Source organism: Caretta caretta, chromosome 13 (assembly GCF_965140235.1).
Source record: "Caretta caretta isolate rCarCar2 chromosome 13, rCarCar1.hap1, whole genome shotgun sequence".
NCBI classification, from domain to species: domain Eukaryota; kingdom Metazoa; phylum Chordata; order Testudines; family Cheloniidae; genus Caretta; species Caretta caretta.
The window spans coordinates 37,246,429-37,271,405 of NC_134218.1; the positions used below are offsets into that span (position 1 = coordinate 37,246,429).

The following is a 24,977-nucleotide window of genomic DNA, read 5'->3' on the forward strand; positions in this document are numbered from 1 at the left end:
CTGACCCCTAATGCCCCTCCCCCACATTTTCCCCTTCCACATGTGCCATTGCCCCGAGCTCGCCCCCTCGCTTAATTAAACTGCGGCCCCCGCGCTGTGGTATTTCCCCCCTCCATTTATGACCTCTGACCCCTCTCCTCCCCCGCCCGTAAAGAACTAGACAGAAGCACAGGAAAAGCCCTAGCTCTCTGGTTCTGCGCATGTGCCGAGAAAGGGCGGGGGGGAAGCGCGCTTCCTGCGGACCACCCCCTCCTCTACTGAAGCCGGCAGCTGACAGCGCGAGCGGCAGCAGGAGCTGCAGCCCCGGCACGCGGGGAGCCTGTGGAACGTTGAGGCCCAGAGGCCAGCGCGCGCCTGAGGTAAACGGCTAACGGTCCCTAACAGCTACCCGGGGCTTTTCCCACGCTTTCGGGCGAGGAGGGGGCGCTGCGGGGCGGGGGGCTGCTGCGCACGCGCAATGTGAGCCCCCCCATACTATCGCACCCCCCTTGCGCCACCGACCTGGTCACAGACTCTTGCTCGCCCTTCCCCCCATTGCACCAACATGGGGCTCTCACACATCCCTTGCACCATCAGTTCCCCATATGTGGTTTGTGCACCCATTGCTCGCTCACAGGGCTCTTGCATGCTCCTCATACCGGTGACCTATGTGTGGAGCTTTTACACACCCCTTGCACGATCACTTCCCCATATGTGGCTTGTAGGCCACTCGCACCATCTCCCCCCTCACAGGGCTCTTGTGCAGCCTGTGCGCCAATGATCTGCACAGGGGGCTCTTGCATACCCCTTGCACCACCGGTTCCCCCACATGCGGCTTGTGCATCCCTTGCACCGTTGCTCCCTCACAGGGATTTTGCACACCCCTGCACTATGGACCTGTTCATAGGGGTCTCGTGTGACCTTGCACCACTAGTCTCCCCCATGGGACTTGTGCACACCCTGGCACCAATTCACAGGGGGCTTGCCTGCCTTCTGCACCATTGGTGCCACTTATGGGGGTCTCGCAACCCTTCCAGTAGTGACTTGAGAGACCCACATCCCTTGCACCATTGTTTTCCTCACAGAACTCATGCATGCCTTTACACCAGTGATTTATTCATAAGGGTCTTACACGTTTCTTGCACCATCATTCCTCCTCTTTGGGGATCGAGCACGGACGCCCCACTCACTAGGATTTTGTATATCCATTGCCGCCCCAACACACTGGCGGTCTTGCACCATCATCCCTGTCCTGCAGTGGGTTTGCATGCCCTTGCCTCATTGACACATTGGTGATATGTATGCCCTTGCATAATTGTATCCCCTGTATATGGACTATATGGGGGCTTCGCATGTTCTCATGTGGGATTTTCTCACCCTTGCATGACTTCACGCCTTCATGTGAGTTTCATCAGGATCCTGTAGAGAGTTTGTGGGCCCTTGCCCTAGGATCCTCTGGAATAGGCATATTCCCTTGCGCTACTGTCTGTCCTTGCACTAGTCTGACATTTAATAGTTGTCTTCTCACCCCAGGACCCTGTTGAAAAGTTGCACGTTTTTGCAGCAGGAATATTCATGCACCATAACCCTACCAGGACCTCAAGAAATAGTTTCATATGTCCTTGCACCAGGACTCTGTGCAATAATCATCTCCTTGCATAAGGATACTCTACCTCCTTGTACCGGAACCGTGTAGAATAGCTGCCATCCTGCACCAGGACCCTTGAGTTCTTACACCTTCATGTTACACCAGGATCACGTGAGATATTTGCAGCAGGACTTTTTGGGATACTTGCTTTCCTTGCACATTACACTAGAAACCAGTGGGTAATTCTTCTCGCCGTACCTGGATCCCTTGGTCTCTTCTGCCTCCATCGTTGCACTAGGACTTTGTAAAATTCTTTTGCCTCCTTGCACTGTCTCATTTCCGTAACCAACAGACCCCTTGCTTGAACCACCTTCCCTGCAGGATATTTGCAAACAACTGCTTGCCCCAGGACTTGAGACGTTCTCCTTGCACATACTGTCCTTGCAGTGCACTTCTCCAAGGATTGTCTGCATGCCAAAGCCTCGGGCTAGGGCCTCTGACAAAAAAATCATTGACTAAACTAGACAGCTGTGAAATATTTGCATGGTAAACCATGGGTCAGCTCCCGTGCTCCACCTTTAGCCACACCTGTGGAAAACTCACTTGATAACCATTGGGTGTCTGGACACCACATTGCACCAGACCGCTGAGGATCCATGCTAGACATGAATCCACTCGGTGGTGGAGCCTGCTGTTACCCCACTCATTTCGTTACCCTCCTAAATTATCGTTTCACTTTTATTTGTTATTGTTTCTGGACGATTAGAATTTAAAGCTTCCAGGAAGTTATTAGATTCCTCCACGCACGCATGCACCAACGCCAACGGTCTCCTGCCAAAATGGCTTCCGTCCGGTTCATGGTGACCCCTACGAAAATCGACGACATCCCAGGGCTCTCTGACACTAGTCCGGACCTCAGCTCCCGCTCCAGCTCCCGGGTCCGCTTCAGCTCCCGGGAGAGTGTCCCTGAGACAAGCCGCAGCGAGGGCATGAGTGATTTCTCAGGGGCCACCACCTCGGTGGCCACTGTGGCGGGCGAGCTGGCTAGCGACAGGACGTCCAACCCCCATGACATGGCGGAAGGTAGGTGGTACATGGCTGATCATGTGCATGAACATGAGAGGCTGGGAAGTCAACAAGGTTCATGTGGCTGGTTTGGGCTGATGTGGGAGGGTGGAAGGAGACCTGGGTGCATTGGAGTTGGACATCTTGTGGGAGAGTGACGAGAGACATGAATGCAATGGAGGTAGACAGTTTTTGTGCATTGGCGCTAGAGCGGGACATCTCCAGGGGATGTTGGACGAGTCCACTGCAAGTTACGGGTGCATTGGAAGTGGAGGAAGACACTATGGGTGCATTGGAGATGGCATACTCAACTTACAATACACCCATCTGTTGGCCAACTTGTGGTTGCGATGGAGATGCACACCGCAACTGCTGGGTGTGCTGGAGATGGAAGGAGACCTCTTTCAGCTGCACTAAAGAGGGATGACTCAAGGGTTGTTTGGAGATGGAGGGGGATCAGTTATGGGTGACTCCACCATAATTCATGGCTGCAGTGGGGTGGGCCAGTTTATGGTGGCTAGTGTATCACCAGGTGCAGTTGTCTTGCCAGTTCTCTGTTGCTGCCTATTAGGTGCCTCCTACATGCTTTGATCTTCCCATTTGCTCACAACAAACTGGAACACACTTCCAGCTTCCATTTTGGGGGCGAGGTGTCTTGGTTTCCAGCTTTAATGTAGGTGTGGCTGGACGGGGTGGTGTTTTCAGAGGGTTATAGTGCATTGACTCGATTGGTATCCCTGGCTCAGCCAGTACCCTTTTTTCTTCAGCCTTTTTCCTGCATGGGAAATGCTGAGCAAGGCTCAGGGGAAATGACTCGGGAGAATTGAACTTCCCTTTAATTGTGTTGATTCCCTTTTTCATGCGGACTCAGATGAGAGATGAGTCCTACATCGTGGCAGTGGGGCTTTGGTCACCACTGATTCAGAGTCACGGCTCCTCTCGGGGCCTCCCAGCGTGGGTTATGTTACAGGCCTGATAATGCTGTGGTCTGCTGTACGTGCACATAAATGCCGTGTTCGTCTCATAGGATGTGGGCGCAGGGATTGCTCACCCAGCACTGAAATGCGTCAACTTCTGGGGTGAAGCAGCTGCGTAACAGTGCATAATAATGATGCACAGTGCTGAGATGCAGCTGCCTCTGGTGTGGAGCATGGCTGCTGCTTTAACAGCCCCAAGAGTTTAGGACAGGAAGTGAAGGAGGACTTTGGATTGGGTTAAAATTGCAAGGAGAGATTTAAAGGAGGCAGAGGTGACTCTTTAGAGCTAGGATTTGCTGGGACGCTGTGGGTTCGTTCCCAGCTCTTGCAGTGAACATGAGTGTGCAATTGTGAGTCCGCCCTGGCACCAGGTCTGTTCATCTCCCGCTTGTCATAAGGGGCTCATGGATGGCCATGGTCCAGGGCAAAGCTGATCAGCCTGGGCTCAGGAAGGGAGAGCTGGTTTATGGGTATTGTCCGGCTCATACTCCCATACCTATGAGCCTTCTCCACTGGAGCACCCGGGATGATCCTGTGCTCCCTGTTCCCTCTGTGGGGTCACTTGTGGGACAATACCCTGGTAAGGTCACAGATGTTTCACAAGACATCAAGGCCGCTGTGTTCCTCGAAGGGGGTCCTTTTGTTGCCATCAGAGGCCCGAAGCCCAGTGAGGCAGCAAAACGGGCCCTGCAGGAACTATAGAGCAGAAATGCATGTGTGTGACAGGCCTGCAGCAGGAGGACAGATTGAGCAGACAGCTAGTGTCTCGGGGACTTAATGTCCCCAGCACCTCAGCTGTTTATCTCCCGGGAGAGGCTGGCTGTGCCTTTCTGGACATCCTTTGTCCTTGGACACAGGGAGAGCGGATGGGAACTGGGGAGAAGGCTGCTGCATGACCTGATGTGACCCCAAGGCTGGGATGAGTGAGAACACGGACGGACACACACAACTTCCTTGATTTTTTCAGTACATGGACAAAGACACAGATGTACAAGCACACACGCATGTATGGGGTTGACTTGTTTTCAGCAGCAGCTCATGCATACACAGAGACAGGTGCATAGAGCTTATGTGATCTTACACGCCCACGCATGCGTGTAGTGCTCCGCTGATGTTCAACGCACACTCCTGCATGGGGGCCTACTTGACCCACTAACATGAGTGCCTGCTGCCCTCCATGCTGCGCTGTCTCCCCACTTGTTTGTTTCACCCGCAGTCCCTGTCTCACGCAGCCCCCTCCTTCCCATCATCCCATGACAAATGGCCCTTTGCAGCTTCCGCCTACGCCTGTTCTCTGTTCCTCAAACAGTCATAGGGCTGGGAGAGCTCACAGCCCGTGAAGGTGAGAGTGGAGTGGTGCCCTGGGCTCCCCTCAGTGCTAGGGGCTAGGTCCTGATCTCCTTTCCCCTCACCCCCGCTCCAGATGCTCACAGCTGCTCTCTGGCCCTCCCTATCCATTGATTCCTCTGTCCAAGCTAGATGGATGTGTGTCCTTTCTGTGCTGTGAACAAAATGGAGTCAGGTCTCCACTGCAGTCAGGTGTGACTCTGGGTTGACTGCAGGGGGAGCGGAGGCCTGGAACCAGTCCTGATTCTGTGGCAGCTGAAGAGAAACCCTGGGGGGTGACTCCAGTTCTGCCCCATAGTGTGTGATCCGACCTCAGCCCCCCTCTGCTCTGGGGCATCACACCGCTGTGTGGGCGTGTGCAGCTGGGGCAGAGAGCGGAGGAGGAACTGAAAGGGCACAACTGGAACAGGAGGTGGGGCCCTGGGTCAGGACTGGAGGTAGTTAGCAAAATTACACCCAGCCCCCAACTATCCCAGCCCTGGCTGCTGTCCTCTCCCTCCCGCACAGCTCTGCTGGTGCCCCTCAATCCTGAACCACAACCCACTGCTATCCTATCCCTGGGCTCCCCTGCCTCTGCTGGTGCCCCTCAATCCCAACGCACAGCACCTGCTGCCCCAGCCCTTGTCTTCCCCCAACCCAGTAGTTTTGCTGGTGCCCCTCAATCCCAACCTGCAGCCCCCCGGCTATTCCACTTGAATGTATACGATGGTGTAAAGTGTGGTTTGGCCTTTTGATGGCGGCAGAAATAAAGTTGAAAGATGCCTGACAGGGGAACGCAAATTGTCCCTAATAAGGGAATTGAGGCCAGGTCTACACTACAGAGTTAGGTGGACGTAAGGCAGTTTACATCGACTTAATTATGTCTGAGTCTACGCTACAGTGGTGCTTCTGCCAAAATAAGTAGGCCTGCTACACCAACGTCATGACTCTACCTCCCCAAGAGGCGTAGGGCTTATGTCGATGTAGTAAGGGTGATGCAGTGTCTCTGTAGACACTGTGTTACTTAGGTTGGCTGTCAGCCCCAAACTGGGCTGACAGCTGTTAGCACCCTCCAGCCCTGCTGCCTCCCGTGAGGTATTGGAGGGGTGGGGAAGGAGAGCATGATCCTGGCCCCCGTCCCCCAGTCTCTCACTGGGTCACAGCATGGGGGCTCCAGCTATCAGCCCCAGCAGTGGGGCTCGCAGTGGGAGGCTCCCCACCCCTGCCCAGCCCCAGCTGTGAGTCTGTACCTGTCTGTTTCACAGCAGGGAGCCTGCCAGCTGGGAAATTGACATTCTTGTCAGTTTCACGGTTGGTTTTATTATTTCACATTTCCTTTCCATCTCTCTCTGTCAGCTCAGGGGGGAGGGGACTCCAGCTGTGAGCTCCCCACAGGCTGACTTCCAGAGCCCAAGCCAAAATTTGAAATAATAGCTGCCATGAAACTGATAAGACTGTCAATTTCACAGCTGTAGGCTCCCTGCTGTAAAACTGAGCCCCTTGTGGGCTCCACAGTTGGGGCTGTCAAGGCTGGGGTGGGGGAGTGGCCCCGCTGTGAGCCCGGCATCCGCCTGACAGCTGGGGGTGGGGCAACTGTGAGCCCTATGCCTACAGTTGAGGTTGTCAGGCCCAGGGCTGCCAGGCTCCAGCTGTCAGTGTCCAGCAATGTCCCTTTTCAGTCGGTGGATGCGCCCCTGGTGAGGACGTGCACTGCCAACAGAAGGAGCAAGTGTGGATGTGAACCACCGCTTTAAATACTGCGGTAGCTGTACGTCCACTTAATTTAAATCAACTTAATTTTGTAGTGTAGACAAGCCCTACATTGCTCTGTTCCTAATCGCTTTCCACTGATCAGCTCAGAGCAGTTTGCAAAGATAACTAATTCATCTGAGCCAATGCAGGGGGTGGGAAGCCTCAACAGAGAACTGAAGGGGCCGCTGTGCCAGGGCTCTCCTCTGCTTTCTCAAGGGGTTATTCCAGGGCAGGGGGAGGTGTGGCTAACCCCATTCTGGAGTGGGAAGTGGTGTGGGTCCAACCCAGCATTTGTGTGATTCACTCTGGCCTGGAGTTCCCCATTTAGGCATTTCCTAAACTGATTAAGACCTTTTCCCTAATCTCTGCTCCATTATGGTATAAATAGAGAGGACGGAGTATGTAGGGAAAAGACTACCATGCTCTGGAGTTTGCCCAGCTCCACCTCTCTTGCTGTAATCCACTAGACCCACTCCCCTCCTCTCCCCTCCCAGAACTAGGATAGAACCCAGGAGTCCTGCCTCCCAGCACCCCTGCTCTAACCCACAAGATTCCACTCCTCTCCCAGAGCTGGGGATAGAACCCAGGAGTCCTGATCTGATTCCATCCTCCCTCTCTGAAAGCCATGCTACAGCTCAGGCGGCTACAGACTTCTCCATCCCAGACAGTAGCTGTGGGGCTGTTACCCAGAGCTGGCTGCATCGCACTGCTGGGCCCGTGCAGGCCCCTGCCTCTCCCATGTTGCCTGCTACAGTTCAGCAGGAGAGTGAAAGCAGCTGTACGGTGGAGCAGTTAATCCTCTTAGTGCCAGTAAGACACACACAGCAGGGGAGGGCGTGTCCCCCCCCACACCATCCCGCCTCTTCCCCTGGGGCCTGCCAGTCACCTGATCCCGTCACTTCCAGTCCCGTTCCTTGCCGGCGCTGGGGGAAAAGTTAGTCCAGAAAATGCCTCACTTCACTGTTACCAAGGTGGACGATGAGGAGGAGGGTGGGGTGGAAGAAGGGGCCCAGGAAGGAGCCAACAGGGCTGGCATCTGGATGCCCAGAGAGATCATGGTGTCAGGTGAGCCGTCATCTAAACACGCCGCATTAATCTGCTTTACCTGCATCTGTCTCTTGGCTGCTCTTCCCCTACCTGGCTGCCCCCTCTATCTTGGGGGTGTGTGTATGGGGGGCAGTGTCTCTTTATTGGCCCCTGCCTCCAGATTGTCGTCCATGCCTCCCCCCCGATCCAAGCACTCTCTCCAGCCTGCCTTCCTCAACCATCGTAGCAGCCTCCCCTGGGCTCTTCCCAATCCCTTGCATGATTTTCAGTTAAATACCAACCACAGCTTCGCTACTGATTAGTGAAGGAAGTGCGCTCCAGTGGTTAGAGCCGGGCAGGGGGCCTGGGAACCAGGCCCCCTGGGTTCTTCCTCTTTGTAGCTTTGTGCTTTCTGTGCTGGTTCTGCCCCTGCTCTGGGCCTCACTTTCTCTGCTGACTGTGGATGTGGGGGACCTGTGGAATGTGCTGCAGGGTCTGATCCTGAGCCCTCCAATCTCAGTGGAACCTTTCCATGGATTTGGATCAGGCCCGGAGACCCTGACAGAGAAGGGGCCGTGGGAATGCCCTGTGCTGTTACGCTGTACAGGGTTGGTGTGCATTTGGGTCCAGTGTGGGTCTGGACAGGCAGTTTTTGGGAAGGGATCTGTGGGGTGACTGTCCCCTCAGGGATGGGGGATGCAGCTGGGGATGGGCACTAGGGGCTCCTGTCATAGCGGGAGTGATGGGGGTAAGTAAAGGGGGGTTATGTGTTTGCTCAGACTCTAAACAGCTCTTGCCACCAAGAGAGAGGGAGCAAACCCCAGTGTCCTGGCAGAATTCAAGCTCTGGTGATTCTGCCCTGGTCAAGCCACATGGCACCCTCCTTCGCTGCCTGTCCCAAACCTACATGACAGCGCTGTGTGGCTGTTACCCAATTGCTCCCACCCCAGAGATGGCCATCTCTCAGTCCCAGGCTAGCCATTTGTGTGCAGTCTCGCTGTGTGATTGTTATGCAGCTGTCAATCCGCACACCAGAGGTGGCCGTATCTTGGCTCTGGGCAAGCAATCCCTGTGCAGCGTTGCTATGTAGCTGTTACCCAGCTGCCCCGCCCCAGAGGTGGCTGCATCTCAGTGATCCCAGTGTAGTGTTTTTATATCCCTCCCTGCGGATTGACTGAGAACCTCATTAGATGGTGACCCTAGCCCCCGCATGCCCTCCACCCCTGTGCTTAACCCTTTCCTTTCTGCCATACCCCCTGTGGTTCCTAATCAATAGTCAGTAACGCTCAGTGGCTGGAGCACTGGGTTTGCATTCTCCTTTGGCACAAGCCTCAGAGATTGGCCTCCCCTGTTGACCTAGAGGGTGCGCTCCTGGGAGAGGGTGAACGTTGGGGGAAACTCTTGCGGCATCTGCCCCTGCTCTGGGCTTGCACAGAGGAGCCGGGCGGTGCTGGCTTGGCTCTTTCCCCGGCAGGGAATTTCCTTCCATCTCTCTGACTTTTTCATTCTTTCTTCCTGTCTGACTTTTTCATTCTTTCTTTCTTTTCCCTGCCCCCTCCTGGCTAGACCAGGCTCTGTGTAGCCTGGTAAATGCTCCCCGCGGTATCTTCCACCCACTGTGCCCGGATCTCAATTGGGCATTGCACATGGCCAACATGACTGTTGTCAGCTGCAGCTGGAAAGAACAGTGGGGAGGGGGGGTGGGGGAAGGGGGTTACTATACTACCCACTTCATACAAAGCTCCCGTGTTAGTCCAGCTCCCTAGTCAGGACTCCTGAGCTCTCACTGTGGTGTCTAGTGGTTGAAGCAGGAGGGGCTGGAAAAGGCTGGGTGCCAGGACTCCTGGGTTCTATCCCAGTCTCTGGGATTAGGGAGGAGGGGGAATGTCCAGCCAGGGCTGGATCAGGGCAGGCGCCCCCTGGAGGGGAAAGGCCTCATGTTCCTAAGTACGTAACCATTCACCACCCCTGCCTTGCCCAGTGGTTGAGCGGGAGGAGGCCTCGTGTCACACAGCAGCACAGCTAATTCGATTTAGCTCCAGCATGGAGGGCAGGCTGCAGCCTAGGCAGTGTCAGGGATTATATCCCAAGCCTAGCCCCTGGCTTCCTGCCAGTCCGCCCTCTGCTTGTCAGGGCTCATGCTGTCTGTCTGCTAGATGGGGAGGAGATGGCCTATGAAGGTACTCCCAGCTCTGGGCTGCACAGCTACAGCGGCTCAGATGGCGTGCTGAGAGCCAGGACTCCTGGCTTCTGTTCCTGCTCTAGTGGTTAAGCAGGAGGGGCTGGGAGTCCAGACTCCTGGGTTCTTTTCTCAGCAGAAAGTATAAATATGGGATAGAGGGTCAGTGACAGAAAATCTACCCAGCTCTGTGGAGTGGGAATGTAATGCAGCTCAAGCACTGGCCACAGGATCAAGAGTCTGTAAGTAGGGATAGAACCCAGGAGTCCTGTATGGTGTCCTAAGGCACTGACCCCTTAAGGGACCCTTTTCCACCCCACAGGTGGTTCAGCTCCTTGCTTTTCTCTTTCCCTGCTCCCAAAACAGGACCACCTCTGGGGCAGTGTGTGAATTGGAGCGGGGCCAGCACTGGGACAGATCTGTTCTCCGGGCAGCTGGAAAGGGCAGGATCCCAGCTGCTTCCATGTAATTCCCAATTATCCTGGGCCGTTCCCTGACCCAGCGAGCAGGGACAAAGCCCCAGTCTGGCACCAGATGCTGCCTCATCCGCTGAACAGCAGGGTCAGGGGACAGACACAGCCGGGGGGAGCTGTGGGGCTGGACTCTTTCTGTCTTTCCCTTCTTTGTCTCTTTCTTTCCCTCCCACAGCAAGTGGGCTGTGGTGAATCCTTGGGCTCAACAAAGGCTTGATTCATAGCCTGTCCCAGGCCAACCATCACCTCAGCCAGTCGCCCGCCTTCCTCAGTCACGTTGCTCTCTGCTGCTTGAGGGTTTAGGTGACAGGGAAAGATCTGAGGAGTGGAGTCCAATCTTGGTAGATTGGAGTCCAGCCTGCCGTGTGTGTGTGTGTGGGTGGGAGATTGACAAGTTTCCTACCCTGCCACCCTGCTGTGTAGAGCACCCTAGAATCGGTGCCCACTAGAGGGAAAAGACCCCCATCTCCCATTCCTGACCCCTGTGAGCCAGCCAGTCACCCGCACTTGGGTCAGGTTAGAGCTGGTGTCTCTTAGAGGGGAAAGGCCCCATCCCCACCTCCCTGAACTCTGCTATATAATTGCGCTGGTTTCTTTTTATATTATTGCAGCTCCTTTTTGGTTTTGAAATCATGCTCTAAAACCCCCAGAATCTTTGCTCATTTCCCTTTCTTTGCTAACATGTATCAGCAGGAGGAAATATATTTGATCAGAGTCTTTTGTTTGTTTGTTTTTTCATTCCTTTTTTTTTTTCTTTTGTGATTCATTTTTTCCCATCTTCTGTTTGATTTTCAGACGTGAGTCAAACCTCCATCACAGGGGAACAGTGTCAGCTCTTAGGTACGGTATTGCTAAGGAGTCGTGCGTGTCTCTTTCTCCTGAATGAGCCTGTGTGTGTGTGTCCGTCCATTTGTGCCTACCGCCTCTTGCAGGAGGGGATGAGCCCTGCTTTGTGTGTGTCTGTCCCTGCTGCCCCCCACCGAAGCCCTGCTCTGTGTGTGCATGTGTGTTTCACCCCTCCATCAGACTGCCCTAGGGAGAGGGTAATTTACATACCCCTCGCTACTAATTCCCCTCTTACCCCGTACCCATCTGCTCTTCCTTGGATCATTGCAGGCACCTGCAGCCTGAGCATCAGGCCCAAAACTGAGGTGTCACTTTGTCCATGGTCCTTCTCAGCCCTATTTCACAGTCCGAGAGGCGGTCTGGCCTGTTGGAACTGGGCGACAGGACTCCTCAGTTCTACTTAATCCACTGGGGTGTTGGGGAGAGTGCCTCTATGAAGCACCCACCCTGCTCCCTGCAGCACAGCACCCCCAGGGGCCTGCACTGATTGGGAGGGGAGAGCGCCCCCTGCTGAGCCCCTTCTCTCTGCAGCACAGTGTCCCCTAATGCCATGCTGACGTAGTCTACCTTGGCTTTTCCTGCCGGGGAGCCCCCAGCCCATGGATCGGGTGCTGTGGAGCTCGCTTGTTAGTGCCTCGTTCTCCCGCTGACTTTGTCCCGCATCAGCGGTTGGCTGGTAGCGTGACTTTCCCTGTGCTGTGTACAAAGCAAACACTGAGGCCCTGCCGCCGGCAGCTGCACCACCAGCAATGCCCGTGGGAGGGTGACCTTACGCTGCCCCAGAGTGGTGCTAGGGGCACGATGCTTTAGGGAGTGGGGTGGGGGCTCTCCCCTGGCAGTCTGTGCTGCCCCAGGTCCCCAGTGCAGCACTGGGGGGCGCTGTGCAGCAGGGCGGTGGCGTGGGTGCTCTCGCAGCACGAGCCATGCCAGGCAAGCGAACCCTGGGCAGGGTTCTACCAAGCGCCCCAGAGGCCCGGCCCGAGTTGTGGGCCTGGGGAGCTCTCGCGCCCCCCGCCCCCCCAGGTAGTAGAGAGTGGTTATTCCAGTGCCGCTGCCTCCCGGCTGAACGTGCGGAGGCGGCTGCAGGTTCGTACTGTGCAGGCATCTACCTGTGATTCCACGGCCTGGGGGCCGGGCCGGGCTGGGCAGGGCAATAAAGGAACAGGTGGTGGTTCTGCCCAGCCCCGCTAGGAATCTTTCTCTGAGCAGGCAGCAGCCTGACTGTTGACTCACCTGTCGCCAAGGGGCAGAGAGAGGGTGAGACCTCAAGTTAGAGCAGGGAGGGGCTGGGCACCAGGACTCCTGGGTTCTATCCCCCCCCCAGCTCTGGGAGGGGAGTAGGGCCTAGTGGGTTGCAGCAGGGTGGGATTGGGAGCCAGGACTTGATGCTGTGCCTCAGTCTCCTTCCATTCCAGAGGAATTGTAGAGGTTTGAGTGTCTGTAAATTGGTGCTGCAGTCCCCCTGCCAGGAGGGAGCAGTGAAGGGCTGGGCTCTCGGAGAACCCTGGTAAGCTGGTACCGGGCTGAGACCCCCCAGCTCACGGCACCTCACACTGGGTTCTCCCTTTCCCCTTGTCTTTCCTCAGACCCGGTGCGCAAGAAAGACATCTATCTCAACAACACCAGCTACGAGGATGGGGATGAGTACTTCGACAAGAACCTGGCGCTCTTCGAGGTACCCCGGTGGAATCTGCCCCCCGTAGGCAGGACGGAGAAGACAGGCTCACTCCAGGGCAGAGTGGGGAAGGGGGGGGTCAGTTGCTGCCCCCCCGGTGGCCAGTGCTGGGAGGCTGAAACCTGGTTCATGTCCATCCAGGAGCTATGATGCAGCCCTGCCCCCCGATGGGGTAACAGGGCCTGGGGGTTTGCCCCTTCCCCCAGAACTAATCCAGCAGCCAGAGTCTGCTGTGCTCTTCCTCCGGCTGGTTCTCTGCTGCTGGGATGGGGGTGACGGGGCTTCAAGTTCACACCCCTTTGAGATGCACGTAAGCAGTTTACACCTCTTGGAGCAATGGACTCGGGCTGCATCCCAGTGACGGGCTCAGGCTCTCTGCAGACTCAGGCAGTGTTGGTTGCACGAGGACAACTCCCCATTTCACCCCCTCTCGTCCTGCAGGAGGAAATGGATACCCGGCCCAAGGTGTCCTCCCTGCTTAACCGCATGGCGAACTACACCAACCTGACGCAGGGAGCACGGGAGCATGAGGAGGCTGAGAACGTTGCAGAGGGCAAGAAAAAGCCCACAAAGGTGAGGGGCTGCTGGGCGGGATTGAGGGCCATTGGCCGAGCTGGGACCAGGCTGGATCCCAGGGTTGGGATGGCATGGGGCTGAAGGGTGGGATGGAGGGGCACTGGCAGGGTTGAGGGGCACTGCGGGGAGCCCAGAGATGGGCTAGCAGGGGGCTGCAGGGCGGGATTGAAGGGCACTGGCAGGATTCCAGTCCTCTTAGTCTATCCTCTCCCAGCGCAGGAGTCCTGCCTCCTAGCACTCCTTGCCCTAATCACAGTCTCTCTCTTTGCAGACACCCCAGATGGGCACCTTCATGGGCGTCTATCTGCCCTGCCTGCAGAACATCTTTGGGGTCATCCTCTTCCTGCGCCTCACCTGGGTGGTGGGCACGGCCGGCGTGCTGCAGGCCTTCGCCATTGTCCTCATCTGCTGCTGCTGCGTGAGTGTCTGCCCCCAGTGGGGCACTAAGGGGCGCTGGCGCTCTGCCCTTGCGGGCAGTGCTGACCCTAGGGTGGCACTATCGGGCGCTGTGCTGCAGGGAGCATCCCGGCCAGAAGAGTTCAGTGAGCTCTCTAAGGATCACGAATCCTGGTGTCCTACCCAAATCTGGCCGCAGTCGATACAGTTCTGCCTCTCCAGGCCTCCCCTGCATCCATCGTTGGCAATGTCATTCTCCACCACTTCCAGTTCCAAGCCCTTGCTCCCTGCTCACCGGGTCTCTCCAGCTGCCTCATCCCACCCCAGCGGCAGCCGCGTTCAGTGCAGACCGTGTGAACCTGATGTCTGCTCCCAGTTCAGCGTGTTCCTCTAACACCACCCCCTGCTGTCCTCTTTTACCTTCTCCGCAGACGCTGCTAACTGCCATCTCCATGAGTGCCATTGCCACCAATGGAGTCGTGCCGGGTGAGTGGGTCAGGCCAGTCTTCTCTCCCGGATTGGCCGGCCTCCCTATCCCCTCAGCCCTGGGCCCATCAGCTAGGCCTCAGTTTTTCCCTGTGGTGGTTGTTTCCTTCCTGACCCCCATCTCAGGACATCTCCTGCCCTGGCGCCTGTGGATGGGGAGCCCTCGGGACACACGCCAGTCTCCCTAGCCACTCCCTGACTGCCTCTGTCCTCTCTCTCCAGCTGGGGGCTCCTACTTCATGATCTCCCGGGCGCTGGGCCCCGAGTTCGGGGGTGCTGTGGGGCTCTGCTTCTATCTGGGCACCACCTTCGCCGCCGCCATGTACATTCTGGGAGCCATCGAGATCTTCCTGGTGAGAATGCTTCCCCCTGGAGGCCTGGGGTCGGGGTGTGTGTGTGTGTGTGTGTGTGTGTGTGACCTGTCCCATTCCCCACCCATGTGAACCAGCCGGCCCCCCACCCTAGGGTGGCTTGGAGCCGGCGCCTCCTGGAGGTGACCTCTCTCTCTGCACCCCACACAGATGTACATTGCCCCCGAGGCAGCCATTTTCCGCAGCACTGATGTGCTGAAGGAGTCGGCAGCCATGCTGAACAACATGCGGGTCTATGGCTCAGCCTTCCTCATACTCATGGTGCTGGTGGTCTTCGTCGGCGTGCGCTACGTTAACAAGTTCGCCTCGCTCTTCCTTGCCTGTGTCATCGTCTCCATCCTAGCCATCTACGCCGGGGCCATCAAATCCTCCTTCGCCCCGCCCCGCTTCCCGTAGGTGCCAAGGGGCTGGCAGAGGGTGTGGGGTGGATTGGCACTCCTCGGGGGTGGGACTTGCTCAGGGCTGATCTCAGCTAGGGGCGCTGTGGGGGGCTCTGCGCTCCTGGGGGGTTGCTCAGGGCTGATCGCAGCAGGGGACTCTACATTCTGGGGCACTGTGTCTATCTGCCTTCCCGCCCGGCGCAGGGTCTGCATGCTGGGAAACCGCACCCTCTCTGGCCAGCAGATCGACTTCTGCGCCAAGACCCAGGAACTGGGCAACTTGACGGTGCCCACCCAGCTCTGGGGCCTCTTCTGCAACTCCAGCAAGCAGCTGAATGCCACCTGCGACGAATACTTTGCTCACAACAACGTCACCTCCATCCAGGGCATCCCAGGCCTGGCCAGCGGCATCATCACTGGTGAGGGCCTAGCGCAGCTGGGCGGATCCGCCCACCAGCCGGTGGTCAGGGGATCCTGCCATAGCTGCAGCCTGCTGCCATCTGGGCACGAGCTCTGTCAGCTACGGAGCCCCTCAGCCCTCTTTCTGACTCGAGACCCTAGTGGCTCTGGGACGGGACAGTACAATCCCCTGTGGCTTCACCCCGTGGCCCCAGCCCTGCTGACTAGCCGCTTCTCCCTCCCTGCAGAGAACCTGTGGAGCAGCTACCTGCAGAAGGGGGAGATCATTGAGAAGCCTTCAGCCCACTCTGTCGATGTACTGGGGGCCATGAGCCAGGAGTATGTGTTGGCCGACATCACCACCTCGTTTACCCTGCTCGTGGGCATCTTCTTCCCATCTGTCACTGGTAAGCACTGCTGCTATGGGGGATGGGGGACCGTGGCATCCAAGACGGCAGCACAGGGCAATCACCCCTAAGGGGCCCTGCAGGTTCCCACCTCTTGGGAATAGGACTCTGGCGTCCGGGGTGGCAGCATGGGGCAATCACCCCTAGGGGGCCCTGCAGGCTCCCACTGCTAGAGAATAGGACCCTGGCGTCCGGGACAGCGGTGCAGGGTGCTCACCTGGCAGCTGTTTCTCCTGTGCCGATCTTTGCAGGGATCATGGCTGGCTCGAACCGCTCCGGAGACCTGAAAGATGCTCAGAAATCCATCCCCATTGGCACCATCCTGGCCATCCTCACCACCTCCTTCGTCTGTATCCTGCGGGGGCTGGCATGGTGGCGGGGGATGGCACGGACAGGGCAAGGGCAGGGGAGGGACGTGCCTCGCTCAGGGTCAGAGCATGCCAGAGCCCACACAAGGCCTGTGGAAAAGGGCCCCCACCACGGGGCGAGGCTGTGTGGGGGTGGGGGGATCCCTGACCACCCTGCTGTGACCCTGGGGCCACGGCCACCTTGACTCCACACTGCTATAGATCTCAGCAACGTGGTTCTGTTTGGGGCCTGTATCGAAGGGGTGGTGCTGCGAGACAAGTGAGTATTGGAGGGGTGTCTGCCCTGTCATGTCCCTGCCATCACCTGCTACTGGGGCTGCCCGACCTCTCCATAACGCCGCCTCCTCAGGGGGTGTGGGTCCCCCTGCCCATAGTGCTCTTTCTGTGGGGTCCCCCCAGAGCACCCCTCCTCTGGGTCGTTTGTCCACTTAGGTCTCCTGGTACACTGGGTCCCCCCAGCCCATGACACCCCTCCATTGGGTCCCTGCATCCACTGGGTCCCCCTAGTGCCTCTCCAATGGGTCTCCCCCAGCCTATAGCACCCTTCTGCTGGGTCCCTATAGCTCCCCTCCGCTGGGTCCCCCCCAGCCCATAATGCCCCTCCACTGAGTCCCCATTGCCCCTCTTCTCATTGGGGCCCCCGTCCATGCGGTCCTCCTGTCTGTAGCCCCTCTTCCCTGTCTGAGGCTCTCCCCCAGCTGACGGTCCCTCTCCGGGCGGCAGGTTTGGCGACGCTGTGCACAGGAACCTGGTGGTTGGGACGCTCTCGTGGCCCTCGCCCTGGGTCATCGTCATCGGGTCCTTCTTCTCCACTTGCGGGGCTGGGCTGCAGAGCCTCACTGGTGCCCCCCGGCTGCTGCAGGCCATCGCCAAGGACAACATCATCCCCTTCCTGCGGGTAAGAGCGCGCCCCGCTTCCCTCTCCCTCCCACAGTACCCAGCTGCCCCGCACCAGAGCTGACTGCATCTTAGCAGTGGGCGAGCCATCCCTGTGTAGTGTTATGTGTAGCTGTCACCCAGCTGCCCTGCCCCAGAACTGGCTGCATCTCAGCGCCAGGTGAGCTATCCCTGTGCAGCTGTCCCACAGCTGCCCCGCCCCAGAACTGGCTGCATCTCGGAGCTGGGCAAGCCATCCCCGTTGCGGGGTTGCTATATGGCTGTTACCCAGCTGCCCCACCCCAGAGCTGGCTGCATCTTAGCGCTGGGCGAGCCACCCCTGTGTAGTGTTATGTATAGCTGCCCCCAGCTTCCCCACCCTAGAGCTGGCTGCATTCTTGCCTTTCTGAAGTGGGTTTCCTGTGTTCTGTCGCCCTAGGTTTTCGGCCATAGCAAAGCCAACGGGGAGCCGACGTGGGCTCTGCTCCTGACAGCTGGTATTGCCGAGCTTGGCATCCTCATTGCCTCGCTGGACCTGGTGGCCCCCATCCTGTCTATGTAAGGTCCCCGCCGAGTCACGTGGGGATGGGCAGGACTCTGTGGAGGGGGCAGATCCCCCCCCCCCCCCCCCCCAGCTGGGATTTGGCATCTGCATCCCAGAGTGGGGAATCCCGTGGTGGCCTGTCAGCCTGCACACCCTACGGGGAGCCCCCGAGGCACCACCCCCCTGACTGTCTCTCTTGTCCGTCCCGGTCCGTAGGTTCTTCTTGATGTGTTACCTCTTTGTCAATCTGGCCTGCGCCTTGCAGACCCTGCTGCGCACCCCCAACTGGAGACCCCGCTTTCGCTACTACCACTGGTAAGGGAGCCCAGGGGCCTGGGTTCTGTCCCAGCACTGGGAGGAAAGTGGGGTCGAGTTGTTAGAGTAGGAGGGGCTGGGAGCCAGGATGCTGGGGTTCTATCCCAGCTCTGGGAGGCGACTGGTGGGTTGGAATGGGGGTCTGGACTCCTGGGTTCTCTCTTTCTCTCTCCCTGCAGGGCGCTCTCATTCGTGGGCATGAGCATTTGCCTGGCGCTTATGTTTGTGTCCTCCTGGTATTATGCCATCGTCGCCATGGTGATCGCCGGCATGATCTACAAATACATCGAGTACCAGGGGTACATGTCGCCTGCGGACCGGGCAGGGCCTGGCACCCCTTGGGCTGGATGGGCCACCTGGAACTCCTGGGTTCACCCATTTCCTCCCTGACCTTGGGGAGTTCCCCATCCCCTCTGCCTCGGCTTCCCCATCTCCTGCCTGCTAGGGAGCAGAGTGGGGCGTGGGCTCCATGGGGCAGGCAGCCCTCGCCTTCTCTGGGGGCCTCCAGCCAGGGGCCTGTGGGCAGCTGTGGTAATGGGAGACACCCCCTTCCCCCAGTGGCCACCCTTCTGGGATGTAGTGCTGTGGTTCTGTACAGGAAGCCCTATCTCCTGGGTTGAAGCTGGAAGCCAGGATGCCTGGGTTCTGTCCTAGCTCTGGGACGGGAGTGGGGTCTGGTGGTTGGACAAGGGTGTGCTGGGAGCCAGGACGCTTGGGTTCTGTCCAGTCTGACCTTGGCCAGGTCCCGTCCCCTGCCTCAGTTTCCCCAGCTTACTCACGTGACCCCACCTCCTCGGTGTGGGGTGGACAGCTTTCGGCTGAGCACCATGTGTCTCCCCCCACAGAGCCGAGAAGGAGTGGGGCGATGGCATCCGGGGCCTGTCACTGAGCGCCGCCCGCTTCGCCCTGCTGCGCCTGGAGGAGGGGCCCCCCCACACCAAGAACTGGAGGTAGGAGAGCCCCCCCATGACCTGCTGCTCCATGGGGTGAGCCCCTTCTGGCCCCCATGTGACCCCTCACTCCCCGCAGGCCCCAGCTGCTGGTGCTGCTGAAGCTGGACGAGGACCTGCACGTGAAGCACCCCCACCTGCTGACCTTCGCCTCGCAGCTCAAGGCGGGCAAGGGCCTGACCATCGTGGGCTCCGTCATGGTGGGCAACTTCCTGGAGAACTACGCCGAGGCGCTGGCAGCTGAGCAGGTCAGGGAAGGGGGGGAGAGCACCCCCTGCCGGGCGCTCTTCCCTGCCCTCCTCCAGCACCATGGTGCCCCCTGCCGAGCCACCCGGCCCTGCTCTGTGTGACACAGTTCCTCCATTCCCCACTGGCCGCCCTGTGCCCCCTCCCGAGCCCCTGCCCCCGGGCCCTTGCTCCGTGTGGCCCGGTGCCCCTTGCTGAGTCACACGCCACTGCATGACACCCCTTGGCAAGCCCCCCACCACCCTGCTCCGTGTGGCACAGTGCCCCCTGCTGAGAGTCTCCCCCATGCCAGCAGCACGGTGTCCCTTGCTGAGCCCCAGGACAGTACCCCCCGCAGAAGCCCCCTGGCCCCTGCTCTGTGTGGCACAGCATCCTCTGCTGAGCGCCCCGGACCCTGCTCTTTGCCCCCCGCCAAACCCCCACGAGTGCTGTGGCTTCCCTTGCAGAGGCTCCTGCCCCCAGCAGCACAGCGCCCCCTAGCAGCTCCCCTGTGTGTCTTGCAGACCATCAAACACCTGATGGAGGCAGAACGTGTGAAGGGCTTCTGCCAGCTGGTGGTGGCAGCCAAGGTGCGGGAGGGCATCTCCCACCTCATCCAGTCCTGCGGCCTGGGCGGCATGAAGCACAACACGGTGGTGATGGGCTGGCCCAATGCCTGGCGCCAGAGCGAGGACGCCCGCGCCTGGAAGACCTTCATCAGTATGTGGGGGCATGGGCTTGGGGGAATCCCCCCCGCTCACCACTGGTGCCCTCTGACCTCCACCCACTCTTGTCCCCGTAGGCACTGTCCGGGTCACCACAGCTGCACGCCTGGCCCTGCTGGTGGCGAAGAATGTGGCCTTCTACCCAGGCAATGCGGAGCCCTTCGCTGAGGGCAACATTGATGTGTGGTGGATCGTCCACGATGGGGGCATGCTCATGCTGCTGCCCTTCCTGCTCAAGCAGCACAAGGTGCTGGGGGTGGGGTGGGGGCTTGGTGTGGGGAGGGGGGATTGGGGCGGCAGGACTGGAGAGCTGGGCTGCAGATGCTGACCGTTCCAGTGATTGGTTTCCCCCACAACCCTGTACCCCCAGGTGTGGCGTAAATGCAACATCCGCATCTTCACGGTGGCCCAGCTGGAGGACAACAGCATCCAGATGAAGAAGGACCTGGCCACCTTCCTGTACCACCTGCGCATAGAGGCAGAGGTGGAGGTGGTGGAGATGGTGAGAGACTCGAGGGGGCGGCTGCAGGGGAGAGCAGCAGCTGAAGAGTAGTCTCTCTCGGGAGCCCCCGATATAGGCCCCACCTCTTCATGTGGGACAGCTTTGTCCAGGGCTTGGAGCGGGAGGGAGCCAGGACTCTTGGGTTCTGTGCCAGCTCTGGGAGGGACGTGGGACAGGTTGCACCTCTGGTCTCAGCTCACCCCACCCCATACGTGCCCCATGCAGCACGACAGCGACATCTCGGCCTACACCTATGAGCGGACCTTGATGATGGAACAGCGCTCCCAGATGCTGCGCCACATGCGGCTCTCCAAGACTGAGCGGGACCGGGAGGTAAGTGGGGACAGGGGTGGGAGTGGGCTGCTCCCCTCCCCCATGGGGTACTCCCTCACTCACCCCCTGGTCTTCCCGCAGGCCCAGCTGGTGAAGGACCGCAACTCCATGCTGCGCCTGACCAGCATTGGCTCTGATGAGGACGAGGAGACAGAGACCTACCAAGAAAAGGTCCAGATGACCTGGACCAAGGATAAGTACATGGCGGCCCGCGGGCAGAAGGCCCGGACTCTTGAAGGCATGCAGGACCTGCTCAACATGAAGCCGTAAGCCCCTCCTGCTTCCTATCAGCCCCCAGGGACCACCCTCACCCCCCCATCCTTGGAGGTGGTGGTGGAGGAGATGCCCCAACATGAGGCTAGAAATGCCATGCCAGGGGAGGAGGAAAGCATCAGGACCCCCCATGGAGCCACCCTGCACTGTCTCACCCTCCCCAAGCTCTCCCTGCGCAGGGTTCCCCCCCAGTAGTTGCCCCTAACCCTCCCGCCCCCTGCAGGGACCAGTCCAATGTGCGGCGCATGCACACGGCTGTCAAACTCAACGAAGTGATCGTCAACAAGTCCCATGAGGCCAAGCTGGTCCTGCTCAACATGCCGGGTCCACCCCGCAACCCTGCGGGCGATGAGAACTGTATCCTTGGCATGGGGAGTCAGGGGGGTGCAGTGTCTGTCTGTCTGACTGGTGTTGGCTCCTTGACCCGCCCCTCAGATATGGAGTTCCTGGAGGTGCTGACCGAGGGGCTGGAGCGGGTGCTGCTGGTGCGGGGGGGCGGCAGCGAGGTCATCACCATCTACTCCTAGAGCACCCCCCCCCCCACTGGCCCCTGCCACTTCATTCCACTGCTGCCCTCCGGGGCATGCCAAAATTCAGTGGGGGCATACCTCCATGGAGCACAGTTACCCCACCTCTCTACCCCTACAGGGCAAGAAAGGGGGATGCACCAAAGGGACTGGCGTATTAGACCCAACAGGGCAGAGTCACAATGGGGCAACCCTCACAAAGTAGGGATGGGAGAGATTTCCCATGGTGCCCATCACCACACAGTGCCAAAGCTGATTTGCTTCCTTTCCCTTTTAAGCTGCTGTGGAAGGGTTGTGGGCTTCCTTCCCTCTCCCCCCCTTTGTGTACAAGCAGCATGGTTGCTGTAATGTTTCCTGCTGGTGGCAGGCCGGTGCCAGTCACTGATCCAACTTCCTTGGCCTAATGTACAGGGTGCCTGTTGCATGGGGCCAGAGGGGGGCTGAGAACTAGGAGAAACCACCAACTCATCACACATGTGGCTTAAGTTTTTATTTCACATTCACTTCTGCCCCATAGCCCTGGGGTTGCTGGGGGAGGGGGGGTGTCCCCACCACCCACCCCAGATGTTGTTGTCTCTCAGCACTAATCAGGGCAGGCTGGACAAGTGGTTTCTGGAGCCCCCAGGGCAGCCTTGAACCAGGCAAATCCAATCTCCTCTCCCTTTGCGGCTTCAAGTGGAAGACCGGGCCTGGCAGCCACTACTTGATCCTTGGGGGGTGGGGGGCTTTTAATTTATTGGGGATCAAGCCCCAGTTTACAGTGTTGGGGGTCAGGAGGGATTTTTTTTGCTCTGTACCAGAACTGTGTAAAGAATAAAATTTTATATGTTAAGTGTGTCTCTAAAGGCCAGAGAGGGAGCACAAGGGCTGGGCTTGCCTAGGGGAGGGAAGATCCAGATTGTTCTTGTAGGGTGCACCCGGCCTCCCACCCCACACAGCAGGTTCATTAGCAGCCTCCCCCTTGGGGGGGTGCTAAGCAGGGGGTGGTGGGGCTGCCATCACTCCAGGGGCTACGAGAATTGTGGGTCATAGCAGCAGCCCCCCACCTGTGTACTCCATCCGCTGCAAAGAGAGGGGAGAGGAGGTCAGCACAGCCCTTCCAGCCCCCACCCCATCTTCCTGCAGGCCCCACCCTCTGCCCAAAAACCTCTATGCTGCCCCCAGGAGCTGAGCCCTCCCCCCACCCTAGCCTTCCCCCTCACCTCAGGGGGCTCGATGAAGGCCAGCCAGTCAGAGGCATGGGTGGGCAGCAGCCCCATGGACTGGCACTTGTAGACAGCCAGCGCCAGCCCCAGCAGGTTCCCGATCAGATACACCAGCCCCTGCAGGAACTTCTGGCTAGAGCTCTCCAGAAGCTTGAAGGCTGGGTGGGGGGACAGGAAGAGGACAGTCAGACTTGGGGGGCAGGAGCCACGGTTGCAGGGAGGCTCCAGCCACCAGCCGGGCAGGAATCTGGAGCAGGGCAGGGTTAGGGGAGATGAGCTGGGACTGCAGGGAGTCACTGATGGGCCTGGAGTGCGGGAGGGTTGATACTCACTGGTGGAAATAGCCATGGGGACAGAGGAAGGCAGGTGGTGGGAGCAGTGGGGAGGGACACTCACTGGCAGAGATGGCCAGGTGGGAGTGTTGGAAGGAGATGGGGGATACTCACTAGTGGGGATGGCCAGGAGGGGGCACTGGGAGCAGTGTGAGCCATGGGGGGCAGGGAGGGGGAGGAGAGAGGGGATACTCACTGGCAGAGATGGCCATAAGGGCCTGCAGAGGGCGCCAGGCCATCATACAGACCATCATGGTGGGGAAGATGGAGATGGTGTTCCCAGCCATGTACATGATGAAGAGGTTCATGGGGATCTGCTTCAGCGGCCCCAGCGCCACATCCCAGCACCGCTGGCGGGGGGGGGGGGAGAACAGATGTCAGAGGGGCCTTTCCCCACCTGCCCCAACCAGCATCCTGCTCTGAGCCCCCCACCCCACCTCCTTGGAGAGAACTGAGGTGTCCAACCCCCTTGCACCCCACACTTGCAGCCAGAACCCAGGTGTTCTGGGGGTTCCCATCCCCCCAGGCCCTTGTTCTCCACCCCCACAGTACCTTCTCCACCAGGATACGGTCGGTCTCCTGGACGCTGGTGTCAGGGACCTGCTTGTCTGAGTAGCCCACGGGATAGAGGGATTCACCTTGGCCACTGCCCCGGTCGCTGCGGCCCCTGGGGAGAGAGGAGGAGTCGGGAGCTTTGTGCACCTAGGGGAATGCAGCCAGCTCTGGGGTGGGGCAGCTGGGGAACAGCCGCACAGAACACTGGAGGGGTGCAGCTCGCTTGGCACTGAGATGCAGCCATCTCTGGAGCAGGGCAGGTTGGGAACAGCCCCTAATAAACTGGGAGGGCAGGGTCCCCTTTCCTAGCAAGCCACCCTGCAGGCTGTGAGGGGATCCCAGCCTCTGGACCCCCAAGGGTGTTTCAGGCTCCTGGAGCCTGATCTGGGGGTCCTGGGCACAGACCCTCTACCTCGCATCCCCTCTCCGAGGGCAGAACCCGCTGCCAGCCGCCTGGCCCCATACCCGCTGTCCAGCCCTCCGGGGGCTCCCTGGCCGCCAGCCCCGCAACAAACCCCCGGCCGGCTCCGGCCCCTCACCTGCCCCCGCTGCCCGGGCCGCCCAGCTCGATGGCCCACTTGAAGCGCCGGCCCCGACTGGCCACCAAGGGGGTCCCCATCTCCGCCTGCAGCCGGGGCAGAGTCAGAGACCGAGCCGCAGGGAGCCCAGGCCCCCCGCCCCGAGCAGGGAACCCAGGCGTCCCGGCCCTGGCCCCCAGCAGGGAACCCAGGCGTCCCGGCCCCCGCCCCGAGCAGGGAACCCAGGCGTCCCGGTCCCGGCCCCGGCCCCCAGCAGGGAACCCAGGCGTCCCGGCCCCCGCCCCCGCCCCGAGCAGAGAACCCAGGCGTCCCGGCCCCCGCCCCCGCCCCGAGCAGAGAACCCAGGCGTCCCGGCCCCCGCCCCGAGCAGGGAACCCAGGCGTCCCGGTCCCGGCCCCGGCCCCCAGCAGGGAACCCAGGCGTCCCGGTCCCGGCCCCCGCCCCGAGCAGGGAACCCAGGCGTCCCGGCCCCGGCCCCCGCCCCGAGCAGGGAACCCAGGCGTCCCGGCCCCGGCCCCCGCCCCCAGCAGGGAACCCAGGCGTCCCGGCCCCCGCCCCGAGCAGGGAACCCAGGCGTCCTGCCCCCCCGACACTCTCACCCGGCCCGGCGCCCCCTTGGAAACAGCTAATTCCCGATTACAAGAAGCGACTTCCGCCTCGGTTTCTCACGTCACTTCCTGTTGCTGGGACAGGGGCGGTCTCGCCAGAGTGAGTCTGGGGAACCCGGAACCGCTCCGCCCCCAGCCCGCGGGCCTTAAAGGGAATGCCGGGGAATTAAAGGGGAGGTTGGGGGAGTTAAAAGGGAAT

General features: G+C 59.5%; 2 protein-coding genes across 6 annotated transcripts; one reads left to right on the top strand and one right to left on the bottom strand.

Annotated features, from left to right (window-relative positions):
• Positions 1-230: 230 nt before the first annotated feature.
• On the top strand, positions 231-22,371 carry SLC12A6 (solute carrier family 12 member 6). Of its 5 annotated transcripts, XM_048819585.2 has the most exons (26): positions 231-359; positions 1,513-2,650; positions 11,161-11,205; positions 12,798-12,886; positions 13,328-13,459; positions 13,734-13,880; positions 14,290-14,344; positions 14,567-14,697; positions 14,866-15,107; positions 15,300-15,514; positions 15,743-15,901; positions 16,153-16,251; positions 16,471-16,528; positions 16,993-17,167; positions 17,585-17,703; positions 17,906-18,004; positions 18,184-18,303; positions 18,850-18,954; positions 19,034-19,202; positions 19,704-19,899; positions 19,982-20,151; positions 20,275-20,406; positions 20,632-20,739; positions 20,821-21,005; positions 21,236-21,369; positions 21,448-22,371. In XM_048819585.2, the coding sequence occupies exons 2-26, from the start codon at positions 2,377-2,379 to the stop codon at positions 21,537-21,539; spliced, it is 3,450 nt and encodes a 1,149-aa protein (XP_048675542.2). In that variant the 5' UTR covers positions 231-359; positions 1,513-2,376; the 3' UTR covers positions 21,540-22,371. The 5 variants fall into 5 exon arrangements, with proteins under 5 accessions (XP_048675542.2, XP_048675539.2, XP_048675541.2 ...); XM_048819582.2 differs by having other exon boundaries at positions 20,632-21,005; XM_048819587.2 differs by lacking the exon at positions 1,513-2,650 and having other exon boundaries at positions 239-359.
• On the bottom strand, positions 22,015-24,869 carry EMC4 (ER membrane protein complex subunit 4). The gene is made up of 6 exons (XM_048819616.2): positions 24,770-24,869; positions 24,171-24,256; positions 23,629-23,743; positions 23,273-23,426; positions 22,742-22,902; positions 22,015-22,601 (listed from the first exon to the last, which is right to left on the bottom strand). The coding sequence occupies exons 2-6, from the start codon at positions 24,248-24,250 to the stop codon at positions 22,566-22,568; spliced, it is 546 nt and encodes a 181-aa protein (XP_048675573.1). The 5' UTR covers positions 24,251-24,256; positions 24,770-24,869; the 3' UTR covers positions 22,015-22,565.
• Between the last annotated feature and the right edge of the window lie 108 nt (positions 24,870-24,977).

What these genes read in the sequence shown, in the direction of transcription:
- SLC12A6 (XM_048819582.2), top strand. Translation starts at nt 2,377, where the DNA reads ATGCACCAACGCCAACGGTCTCCTGCCAAAATGGCTTCCGTCCGGTTC. An exon ending in TTCGCCCCGCCCCGCTTCCC is followed by an intron (nt 15,108 to 15,299) that starts GTAGGTGCCAAG and finishes CGCCCGGCGCAG; the next exon opens with GGTCTGCATGCTGGGAAACC. An exon ending in GGGGTGGTGCTGCGAGACAA is followed by an intron (nt 16,529 to 16,992) that starts GTGAGTATTGGA and finishes TCCGGGCGGCAG; the next exon opens with GTTTGGCGACGCTGTGCACA.
- EMC4 (XM_048819616.2), bottom strand. Translation starts at nt 24,250, where the DNA reads ATGGGGACCCCCTTGGTGGCCAGTCGGGGCCGGCGCTTCAAGTGGGCC. An exon ending in GGCCCGGGCAGCGGGGGCAG is followed by an intron (nt 23,744 to 24,170) that starts GTGAGGGGCCGG and finishes CTCTCTCCCCAG; the next exon opens with GGGCCGCAGCGACCGGGGCA. An exon ending in CCTTATGGCCATCTCTGCCA is followed by an intron (nt 22,903 to 23,272) that starts GTGAGTATCCCC and finishes CCCCCCACCCAG; the next exon opens with CCTTCAAGCTTCTGGAGAGC.